Source organism: Temnothorax curvispinosus, unplaced genomic scaffold (assembly GCF_003070985.1).
Source record: "Temnothorax curvispinosus isolate PA1 unplaced genomic scaffold, ASM307098v1 QBEX01000224.1, whole genome shotgun sequence".
Taxonomy (NCBI): Eukaryota; Metazoa; Arthropoda; class Insecta; order Hymenoptera; family Formicidae; genus Temnothorax; species Temnothorax curvispinosus.
The window spans coordinates 5,335-17,015 of NW_020210004.1; the positions used below are offsets into that span (position 1 = coordinate 5,335).

General features: G+C 35.2%; 2 protein-coding genes and 1 non-coding gene across 4 annotated transcripts; 2 read left to right on the forward strand and 1 right to left on the reverse strand.

The window, feature by feature from the left end:
- Positions 1 to 305: 305 nt before the first annotated feature.
- Positions 306 to 7,683, reverse strand: LOC112467427 (tyrosine-protein kinase hopscotch-like). Of its 2 annotated transcripts, none has more exons than XM_025036150.1 (14): positions 7,572 to 7,683; positions 7,212 to 7,497; positions 5,346 to 5,647; positions 4,829 to 5,188; positions 4,444 to 4,656; positions 4,087 to 4,364; positions 3,637 to 3,967; positions 3,414 to 3,570; positions 3,225 to 3,346; positions 2,988 to 3,141; positions 2,568 to 2,892; positions 1,912 to 2,324; positions 1,230 to 1,558; positions 306 to 1,032 (listed from the first exon to the last, which is right to left on the reverse strand). In XM_025036150.1, exons 2-14 carry the CDS (start codon positions 7,323 to 7,325, stop codon positions 711 to 713), a joined length of 3,420 nt encoding a protein of 1,139 aa, XP_024891918.1. In that variant the 5' UTR covers positions 7,326 to 7,497; positions 7,572 to 7,683; the 3' UTR covers positions 306 to 710. The 2 variants fall into 2 exon arrangements, with proteins under 2 accessions (XP_024891918.1, XP_024891850.1); XM_025036082.1 differs by having other exon boundaries at positions 1,912 to 2,330.
- A 633-nt stretch (positions 7,684 to 8,316) lies between these two features.
- Positions 8,317 to 11,550, forward strand: LOC112467358 (la protein homolog). The gene is made up of 8 exons (XM_025035981.1): positions 8,317 to 8,384; positions 8,495 to 8,703; positions 9,477 to 9,830; positions 10,153 to 10,295; positions 10,380 to 10,455; positions 10,557 to 10,808; positions 10,911 to 11,046; positions 11,255 to 11,550. The coding sequence occupies exons 2-8, from the start codon at positions 8,506 to 8,508 to the stop codon at positions 11,332 to 11,334; spliced, it is 1,239 nt and encodes a 412-aa protein (XP_024891749.1). The 5' UTR covers positions 8,317 to 8,384; positions 8,495 to 8,505; the 3' UTR covers positions 11,335 to 11,550.
- On the forward strand, positions 11,096 to 11,184 carry LOC112467543. The gene has a single exon (XR_003042277.1). It is a non-coding gene; the product is annotated as a small nucleolar RNA U6-53/MBII-28 (small nucleolar RNA).
- Positions 11,551 to 11,681: the final 131 nt, after the last annotated feature.

The window sequence follows — 11,681 nt, forward strand, 5'->3', positions numbered from 1 at the left end:
CCACAATCGTTTGAGGTTGAAAATTTCCTTAAAGAAATGACGTTGGTATTTTCGTAGCCAGCTCTCGGTCTATTACGTAATTGTGAAAAAATATCCAAGCGGTGTAAAAGGGTGACGTGTGATTCCGCACGAGTGCAATCGACTCGTGGTCAGCGGGTTCGGGATTCGGTCCTGACTTTCATGTCAGGACTGTGTATATATCCTCGATTTAAGTATAGGATGTGGATTAGGAAGTTGAAAATTATATATAAAATTAATGTGAGAATAGAATTATAAACTTGTTTGGGGACAAACTAACACTGATATAATACTAATACTTAAGCAGTATATTTCACACATGTACATGATAAAATGGCGAAAATGTCTTCGACTAGATAGATCCTTTCTATACAAGATACGAAGATCAGAAAGATTGTGAATTCTCCAATGACAGATTCTTTGACTTCCTATTTTTTTCTAAAATTTTTATAGAACAGTATTTTTTTCTAAAATTTATCCATCTAAAAATATAAAAATAGAATTGACCTATGTGTATAATTTTCTATACTACAGAAACCTTATAAAGGAATAAAAATGGCTTTTCTTGCGAAAAATAAGCTAATTGTAGACTCTTCAAAGAATCTTCCATTGATCATGAGAAATCATGATTGTGATATGTCATATATTTTTAAAACAACAACAGACAGATTTGTGTGGAATCACGAAGTATTCTAATAATTACAGAGTAGTTGCTCGATGTCTTCGCGTAGAGTAGCGAAAATTGGTCTCTCATGGCTGTTCAGCTGCCAGCATGATAACATCAGTTTTCTATGAATTTCTTGTGGACAATTGTCTGGGCATGGAAGACGGTGGCCACGTTCTAGTGCGTTTAGTAGGTCGGTTATAGTCGTCATTGAGATTTCTTTCTCACTCACTCTGATTGACAACTGTGGGTCGACGCCGTAACTGAAAACCTCGTACATCGTCACGCCGAACGACCACACGTCTGAACGTGTTGAGAATTTGTTATGCCTTAAGCTCTCTGGTGCGTACCTGAGAAAAATCATTTATTTCTTTTGATGCGTATATTATATAGCAACGCGAAAAGTAATCCCATCTTAAGGCTTAATAAAAGTTAACGAGAAGAAAATGAAAAATATTACATTATTTTCAAATGTAAAAAATTACTTGATTTTATTGTCTAAATATAAAAAAATGGAGATTAATATATATATTTTTGTAATATTTACCATTTAATTGGTATATTACGAAGGGTTTTGAAAACATAATAATCACTCGCCGCTATTACTTGCGCGAGGCCGAAATCACTGATTTTCACTCGATCCTCATTCGCTACTAGAATATTTCTCGCTGCTAGATCTCGATGAACGATGTTCATACTACCGAGATACTCCATGCCCGCGACTATGTCTAGGGCGAAGCCTAACAGTGTTTTGTATGCGAGACTAAATCGATGCGAGCTTAGATAACTCAGCAACGAGCCAAATTGAATAAACTCCATCACCAAGATTCGGTCCACTGAGCACAAAATCTTCACGATATTTGGATGTTTGAGTCTCTAAAAATAAACAAGAAAGAACAGAGTTAATGTAGTCAACTTACTACTGCATTTAACTAACATGCAATTAATCAGTATATGTTAATTTTAAGCACAGTAAGAAATAGAAACATTTTGTTTCTTATTGTTATTAAATCTTTTCACGTTATACGTATTAATATATATTAATACGTATAACAATGTCGTTAACAAGAAATATACTAGCTAAATATAGTAAACATATACTATATATTAAAGTTATGCTACTTAAATATTGCAATGGCAACAGATAAGATTTACAAAATTCTTGATACAAGAGTTTTGTATAACAATTTTTAAAGAAACAACAACTGATTCTTAAAACAATAATTCACCTCCATGATTTTAATTTCCCTCTCGAAATCAAGCACATTTTCCGAGTCCTCCTGCGTCTTGAGCTTCTTGACGGCTACATCCTGTTCCGAGTCAACTTCTTTACCGTTACGCCTCCTAAGCGTACCCTTATACACTTCGCCGTAAAAGCCTTCACCTATCCGTCCTAGCAGGATCACATCCAAATTTTCATTTATCTCATAGGTGCGCTGCCATTGGGAGTTATCTTTGCTGTTGAAAGTCTTTTCGTTGGTTTTGCTTTTGTTGGTTTTGCTCGAGCTATCTTCGCGGCTCGGACCACAATCGCTACCGTTACCCGACACCGGCATCTTGTACAATTCGTTGTTTAGCCAACGTAGATAAAACGATAGTTCGTCACTGCTGCTGTCTTGATTCTGATAGCTGATCAGCTGTTCTGTAGCTTTTAAAGAAATTAAAGTTAATCCATGTCTCTTGTATCAGTTGTTACAATTAAGTTTTGTTATTTGTAAACTAAACATATATACTGTGTTATAATGAAGAAATTGAGATAATTCATGATTTTTTTAATGTCTAAAGATGCGACAACTCGATTACACACGTCTATATAAGTAGCATCAAAATTGATCAAGAATAATACAAATTATTTTTGTAATTAAAAAGGTTTAAATCGACTTACCGTTATCGTCGAAAGGAATACTGGTGTAATCAGTGACCAAACTTGTTTGTGATTCACTATTTGATTTGCTCTCTTCTGTAAAAATACTGCCATTTTCATCGTTATTTCCATCGGCTTCTTTGAACAACTTAGGGCATATAGTAGCGTAAGTATGAGTTCTACGAGCATTATATACTTCATATAGAATCTGATTAATATCTCGCATGATAGCCTGAGGCTGTTTCCTTGATATAGAATTATTTTTGCCCCAGCATTCCAACATTAATTTATAGATTTCGTTTGGACAATCCTTAGGAGGAGGTAATCGGTTTCCACATTTATAAAACTGTAATACAACACCATTTAATCATGTTAGTCAGAGTTTAATAAAAAGATCAAATCTATCAAAGTAAAGAAATCACATAATTGTAAAAAATGTACCATTTTAACAGTATGAGTTTTATGATATTTGGGTGGGGAAGCTCCTCTGGAAAATATCTCCCAAATGGTTGTCGCCAGCGCCCATATATCTGCTTGGAGACTGTATTTTGCGGATGTTAAATCCGTGTAACATTCTGGCGGTATCCAATATATGCTGTGCAAAAGAAAGAATCCTTGTATTACGCATGAAAAGAAAACAATGAATATAATTAAACAAAACGTTATTTCTTTACTTACTCGTCCTCGGTATAAGTGAACAGACCAGGATCTCCCAACTTGACAATGAAGCTGTTATCCGTATGCAAATGTACGAGAACGTTTCGGCATCTTATATTTCCATGAATTACACCATTCTCCTCCTATACATTTTTACATGTTAAAATTATGTAACACTAAAATATAACGCAGATATTTGAAGGAATTTACCAGATGCCATAGGGCTGTTGCCAGACAGACAGTGGCTTCCACCATATCGACCGTTAGCACAGATTTGCTATTGCTGCACAGGTACTTGTCCAATGGGCCCAAGTTTACCAGTTCGAGGAGCATTCCGATCGTCGGAGCCACAGTTATGCCGTACAATCTAAAAGCGAAAAGTGGAACGTAAAATATTTCCACGCTACATCTTTCTAAGATTTCTGATATTCACCTAACTAGAGCTCCCGATCGCAATTGGCTCCACTTGCCGACCAACTCCAAAAATTCTTTGGTATAATTATTCTCCTCCGTCTTGAGTATCTTCATTATAACTTCGAGCTTCTTGCCCTTAGCAACTCGCCATATAGCTCGATGCAAACTCGTCATTGTTGTTGTACGAGTTGTCAAATCCTCGTCGCTCTTTGCGATCGCTTTGTATACCTGCAACTCATTCCATGGTACGCATCGCGGTCCACCTTGTAATAAAGTAGTGATTATCTCTTCGTCTGCCGCTACTTCGTTCACGACGTTTTCCGAAGCGCAAAGTAATAATTTTGACTTGTCTAGAAAATAAACAATCTCTATATATAAATGGAAAACTAAAATATGAACATTTTCTTTTGTTTTCCTCTCTCTAAAACATTACATATATCAATTCATATGTAACTATTAATATATGTACCGTATTCCGAAAATCCTAAGCATTTTCCTAAGTATATTGATTCATTGGGATTTTGGAACGAAGAAATTAAATGCCTCAGAGATTCGTACACCCGAGCGCTGTTTGTCATTGCAAATTTGTCAGGTTTAGTTTCCATCACTCTTTGCGAAGATATAGTTCCATCTTTGTTGTAAACGTCAATATAGTACACGCCGTACTCGGTTTCACTCTCGCGCAATATGTAACTTCCTGGCTCGTTGGCACATTTTTCCTTGAGTTTCGTGTACGAGAAGTCTTTCCTGAAATATTTTTTACAGACTCTTTGTAAATAAAACAAGCAGAATATAATCTTGTGTCGTCTTGCGGAAATTATCTTACCCAACCGGTCCATGGCACCTTAACTTTTGTAATCTTTCTAAAGAAGGCGTAATAATGCTACTGTCACCACTGCAAAGATTAAAATTCCACTTGACGGATAAGCGATAATATCCGTCCAGTGCGGATACAAAAGACAACAGAATCGTTTTTGTGTCAAATTGTACGCACAATGGTATGCCCGTCCTCCTCCCAATCAACACAGTATTGTTCTTTCTAAAGAATTGAAAATGTGATAGATATAAATATAGATATTCATTACTTCTAAATACATTTAATTTATATATAGGCATTTATATATAAAAATTATTTTAAAATTTGTCGTAAGACTGTGCATCAGGAAAGAAAGCTAATATGTTGAAATATGTTATTATATGTTTGTTATTACCCTATGGAAAGAGTGGAAATGTCCTCTATCCTGCAAATCGTTTTCCATGTACCCATGTCAATCTCACAGTATTTCACTTGCTCTATGGTAACTCTAAGTAAGACTTTAGCTCTTAGATTAGGAACATCTTTATCCATTAACGTTGTATATTCTTCATATGGATAATTCGGAGCCATGCGTTCAAATTGCTTCAAATACTGCTCCTTGACGTATGCAGCGTCGTACCCAGATAACTTCGTAAGTGCATTGTGAATAGGTTTCCTAATAAAAAAGGCGTGCCTCTTTATGCATTCCTTAGGTATATATTTCTTATATTCCGATTCTACAATTTCTCGTGGTAGTTCTTCTTCGAGCATTACCCTGCAACGAATAAAATGCCATAAAGTTACATCATATAATGCTCAGCAATTACATTAAACAAAGTCTACGGCAAATTTGTTCGCTGTAAAAGATTATTTATAAGATAAAATATAATCGTTTATTCTTTTATCAGAAGAAGATGAGTTGTGTACCTTACCTGTACATATCGCTAACTCCTAGACCAATCAATTCATGTTTATGTTTCTCATAAACTATGTCAGGTACTTTATTATCCAACACGTCCCTGCGGACTTGTTCAAAGTAATAATTATATGCATTTAAATCTATTTCTCTCAGTCTGTCCATACTGGATGGCTTGAATCTCAAGCGAAAGTTGAATCTGTACTTCTCCGAGTCCTCTTCCAATATGTGACCACATGGGAACCATAGTTTCGTAGAATAACTTTGCAATGCGAACAGGTGCCTTGCTAAAGGACTTATATTAAAAGCATTGCATATCTAGAAGTTGAATAAAATTTTGATTTTTCGAGAAATATTCAAATGCTTTGCACGGAAGGATAATGAAAATTTATTCAACTATGACAAATACGATAAACCGGATAAACAATGCAAAAATAAATTTTAATAGCATTTTGAAGAAACAACGAAAAAAATCAAATATTTCATAGATTAAATGATTAAATACATAGATGCTTTATAGATTTATAACAAGAGTTAATTATTCTACAAAGCTCAATGAATTTAATCCTACTACCTATGTTAAATACAGAGCGAATCTCTTTTCTATATTTAAATTCTACACATATTTTCTATATTTATTTTATACCGAGACAAATCGCTGTACAAGTCGATTTATCATACTCTTGCTATATTACTTAACACTAGAACAACCAGCGTCAAACATATACTTAATTTTACATATCTGACAATTTGATAGGTATTTGAAATACGTTTTATTTGTTATTAATTGTAATTCTTTTATATTTAAATAATTAACAAACATACCTGTCAGTTACAAAGATTTTTACTATTTCACACTTATTCTTTTCTTGTGAAGCTAAGGCATAAATAATAAGTGTAAATAAGACAAAAATTATTTTTATCAAGTAAATAGAAAATGTGCTAATATACGGTCAGGTTGAATTTTTGTGGCTAATAATATTTTTCGCATGAATTTATGTACATTTTTTGCTTCACAAACTACACTGCCCTTACTGTCGGTCTCGAAACGTCTGAAACTGAAGCTAGAATAGTACAATCAGATGATTAAATTGACAAATCAATTTAACATCGACATTAATATGCATCTTTAGAACCACTGCAAGAATATGGTGCACAAAATATTACGCCAGGGTTCAAACCTAGATCTCTCTACTATCTGGGAAGATGTCTTTACCAATTCAACCACTGAAGCATGTGATGGTATTAATTGCAACAATCTATAAATATTAAGGAGAACATTTTTTAAGGCAAATGCATATAAAATCATATGTTAAGTGAGTCATTAAGTGAGACTGTTATGATAAGTAAATAGAATATGTGCCAATATACAATTAGGCCTGGATCTCTTGTTTAATATTTTAGTTATTTTTATGTACTAGGCAGGATGGAATTTTTCAAAAAACTATTTATAAAAAATCTTAATATAAGAGAATTTTATATTGTTGTAATTTTTTATAAACAAAATTGCAACACAAACTATGAAATTATTAAGCCTGTTATTTTGGTGGATTAGGTATTGTACGTACAAAACTTCGAAATTGAATGGTCGATGGAAAATAAATCGGCATATATAATAATTTTTTTAGCTCGACAAAAATAAACATAAATTCCAACAAAAGCACCTTAACAATTTCTGTAATTTAAAACAAGAGATCCATCATTTTGACGGTTGGTTGTTCTAGTGTAAAGATAATAGTTTCGTATAATTAACAAATAACGTGACGAAACTTTGATATGAAAATTGTCAAATCAGAAGCATTCGTACGTGTTTACTATAAGAATATATACGATAACATTCCATTCTGCTTTATTTAACTGAAAGAAAAAGAATTGCCCGCACCTTTATACACAGGTATTCGATGGTTTCACCAACAGTAAATGCAAATTTCAACGGCTTATCCCTGCTGGCCATATAAATGTACACATAATGTGACAGTCGTGGATCGTCATCCATATTAATTTACAAATCGTCGATCTTGCCAGAAATATTACATCTTATTACAGCAACCCTCAAGATCCAACGCACGCCAATTTGTTTTCTGTTTACCATGTGTGACGAATATAGCGAATTCGATCACCTGCATTACTCTGCACTTGTGCAGAATAAAGATTATTACACCAGACACCTAGAGTTATTCAATAATAAAAATATAATGCACACATAATAAACCGATAAAGTATTCAATATTGATATTGTTACCTCTTTGGAATGCGTGTTCGAATCTATTCTATCGGTCAAAACACTTTAATTGAGCTCTTCTATTTGGATACTTCTTACCAGCTTCTTTACATAGAATCCTTTACAATTACAGATTGGAGTAGCAGTAGTATGTATATACATACAATACACTGAGTGCGCCTAGGAGCACGACGAGCACGACCGTTCACTGAGCGGCTAAATAGCAAAGTGTGATTGGTTGGATCCAAAAGTAAGAACCAATCACGTTCTATTGCTACTCAGCAGCTCAGTGAGCGGTTGGCGGTTGCGCTGGTTGTGCACCTGGATGCACCCACTGCGTCTCATTAGGGCTCATGCACAATGCTGCGTTCAGCGGAAAAAATATGGCGACTTTATGCTGGATGCCCATTGGTTTAGCGATCTTATGTTACGCTTATGCTAAGCTATGCAATTTTGTGTGCAAGACCCTTTAGGCTGAGTTTCCACTGAGCGCGTCACGCGTCGCGTCTTCCGAATTAACCAATCAAAATATCCCATTTTTTAACATTTTTGTAATGTAATAAACGTGGACGTTTTGATTGGATGACGCGACGCGTGACGCGTCGCGTCGTCACAAGTTAACCAATCAAAACATCCCATTTCATTACATTCTTGTGACGGGATCGAAATGGGATGTTTTGATTGGTTCAACTCGGACGACGCGACGCGTGACGCGCTCAGTGAAAACTCAGCCCTAGAGTCTCTAATGTCAGCGTCATCCGTCATCAGCCGTCATACATGGCCGTCATTTCCGTTTTTGGCTTAAACGAAGAAGCACGTGTGTGGACGTCTAGGGTAATTCTTTCTTTTCGCTCTCAGAATTTAAAGACTTAATACTGTATATCAGTAGCTGTCGCTTCTTAAATTGCGCCGCACGTATTCGTTTCTGTAATTGTTGCGGATAGAATACTTGAACATGGAAAACGAGCAAGAGGAAACGAGTGTCGGCGACGATCAGTTGAACGGCGACACCGCTACTGAGGTTAATGACGACGCGCCGACCGTTGACGCCACGGATGAAAAAACGGAACAACAGACAAAAGCAAACGGAAAAGACACGGAAGAAGAGGAGCCTTCTGAGGATCTTTTGACGAAGATTAAGGCACAAGTAGAGGTATACTTTGCACTTTATATTTTCATAAACGAATAATTTAGTAGTCTTCTTTTTTTTTAAGTCACTGTGCAGAATCACGCCTCGGTGATTCTTCGAAGGTGCCAACATAACTTAAAAATCAAGGACATACGTGGGGCGAGAGTCGGGATCGAACCTGGGACTCGCTGATCACGAGTCGACCGTTCTCACACAGAATGACGTGTTTCCCTCGTTCGTTGTTTCTTCTATTTTGTAATTTCTTTTTGCAGTACTACGTTGGCAATGTAAATATGTAGAGGGATAAATCTCTTATTGACGAAACAGAACTGCGTGAGGATTAGGATCAAACCTGGAATGCATTACTGAAGCTACGGCCTACTTTACGTTACAAATGCTTTGAACCATTCCTCTTTTCCTTTCTTTCAGTGAAGAAAGAAGGAGAAGAATGCTTCAAAGCATTTGCAGCATTAAACGGACTGCAGCCTGAGAGCCTCCGCTCTCGTATGATAGCGTAGCGTGATAAAACATGGGTCAACGCACAAGAAACATATCGGTTACGGCCTTATACGTCAATACGTTTCTTGTGCGTTGATCTACGTTACGTTACCATATGAAAGTTTTGTGCGGAGACTCTAACCGATACGTTTCTTGTGCGTTGATCCACGTTAAGTTACGCTACGCTATCATACGAGAGTCTTGTGTGGAGGCTCTGAGTCAACCATTCTCATACAATTCCAGGGGTCGCTCTGTGTGGTTACTGGTTATATATATATTTTAAAAATTTTTTTTTGCAGTACTACTTTGGCAATGTAAATATGCAGAGGGACAAATTTCTCATTGAGCAAACAAAACTGGACGAAGGCTGGATTCCAATGACCGTCATGTTAAACTTCAAAATGCTGGCTTCTCTCAGCAAAAATGTCGACGTAATTCTGAAGGCTTTGGAAACTAGCGATCTCATTGAGATGTCTGAGGACAAGAAAAAGATACGTCGCTCGCTGAAGCATCCTCTACCGGAATTTAATGAAGGATATAGGAAGGCTCAGGAGGCTCGAACGGTTTATGTCAAAGGCTTTCCGTTGACTGACACAACTATTGACAAACTGAAAGCTTTTTTCGAACCGTATAAGCCATTTGAAACGATTGTGGTAAATATATTTGTCTGACACAGAAATAAGTAAATATAACGTTTTTGAGCATCGAGTAAATCGTCCTTCTCTCAAATATGAACTTCTTAGCTGTAAACACCTACTTATACTTGACTCTGACAAAATAAAGACTACAAACTCGAGATTAAATTTAAATAATAAATAATAATCAATGCCTAATTTTATTAATGTCTATTTCTTATTTGGTTATATTTAGGATTATTTGAAAAACTTAACAGTAGATATTGATATGAATATCAGAATATAGATATCAAAAATTATTTTTAGTATACTTAATATCTCAGATGATTATGTTTTGCAGATGAGAAAATATCAAGATAAAGATAAGGTTTTTAAATTCAAAGGATCTGTTTTTGTACAATTTGAGACTGTTGATGTCGCCGATGCATTTATGAAAGCAGAATCGGTAAAATATGAAGATACTGAATTGCTAAGGAAATGGGCGTAAGTAAAAATTATATCTGGAGAGAGAGAATTGACATATATTATATATTTTTAATATATATACATCTGATATTATATTTATAGTGCGGATTATAATGCAGGAAAGGCACAAGAAAAAGAGGAACGTAGAAAAAAGAAAGCAGATAAGACGAAGAAAACTGTAAGAAAAACAAATAAAAGATGAATATGATTGTAATCTATCGTTCTTAATCCAAATTCTTTCTCTTGTGCTTTACAAGTTCGTTTTTTTTTTTTTTTTAGACAGAGCAAAAAGAGACTGAGGGTGATGAAGAACAACCTGCAGCGACAGATAATAAATTGCCAAAAGGTTCAATTATTTTCTTTTCTGGCGTTTCTAAGACGTGTACAAGAGAAGATATTAAAGAATGTTTAGACAAATTTGATGCTGATATTGCATACATCGATTTCCAAAGGGGGCACACAGAAGGCTGGGTACGTCTGCAGGGAGAAAATGCTGCGAAACCTGTGTTAGACAAGACAGACGAAGGCAAGGTGAGAGAAATATCCACAAAATTTTTAAAATTTTCTAATAATTTTGATGGTTTTGAAATAAAATTATAATAATCAAGTAAAACATTTTAATCGTGTTCCAAGGTAGTAATCCAGGACATTAAAGTTACCTGCAAAATCCTCGAGGGTGAGGAAGAAGATAAATACCTTGCTAAAGTAATGGAAGAGATGGTAGCTTCGAAGAACAAATATAATAAAGCCAAGCGAGCCGGTAAGAAAGGTAAAAGATCATTTCCGAAACATTATACAATTGTTGATTATCAAATATATTATAATGATGCTTTTTGCCATGCTAATACTGAGAAATCATAAACATTATGGATTTCGCTGAGTTAAACTCTTCAAACAACTGAATTTTTTATTGTAGCGTAAAAGAATTTTGCGCTAAAGGAGCAAGAACTAATGAAATTTGTTGAATATGTTCAAAGGACGTGCGCGAGGTGCGAAGAAGAGAGGTAGCAGTCCTTCGCGTGACGCAGTTCTGGCTAAGAAGAAAGCTGTCGAGTAAGATCGATTCATTCTGAAAACTTCAAAGTTACATATGTATATTACACTGTATTTTCAATGTATTGACTAGTTATATATAGAAAAGGAACACTAAATTATGCCTGGCATAATTTATTACACGAGAAACTCATCTGGTTTAAACTTTTTGTTACTTTTCCTTTTGATGTATATTGTTTTAGATACCTTGAGAATATAGCCTCGTCTATATTTGGTTAAATGCGTTTTCAATTATTTACCATTTCACGTTAAACTTTTCATTTCGTCATGACGAGATTTAAAAATGACAATTCTGCCGTTTGACGGATGATTAACAAAAATCGCTGTGTATTTTTATAAATTGGCATTTAT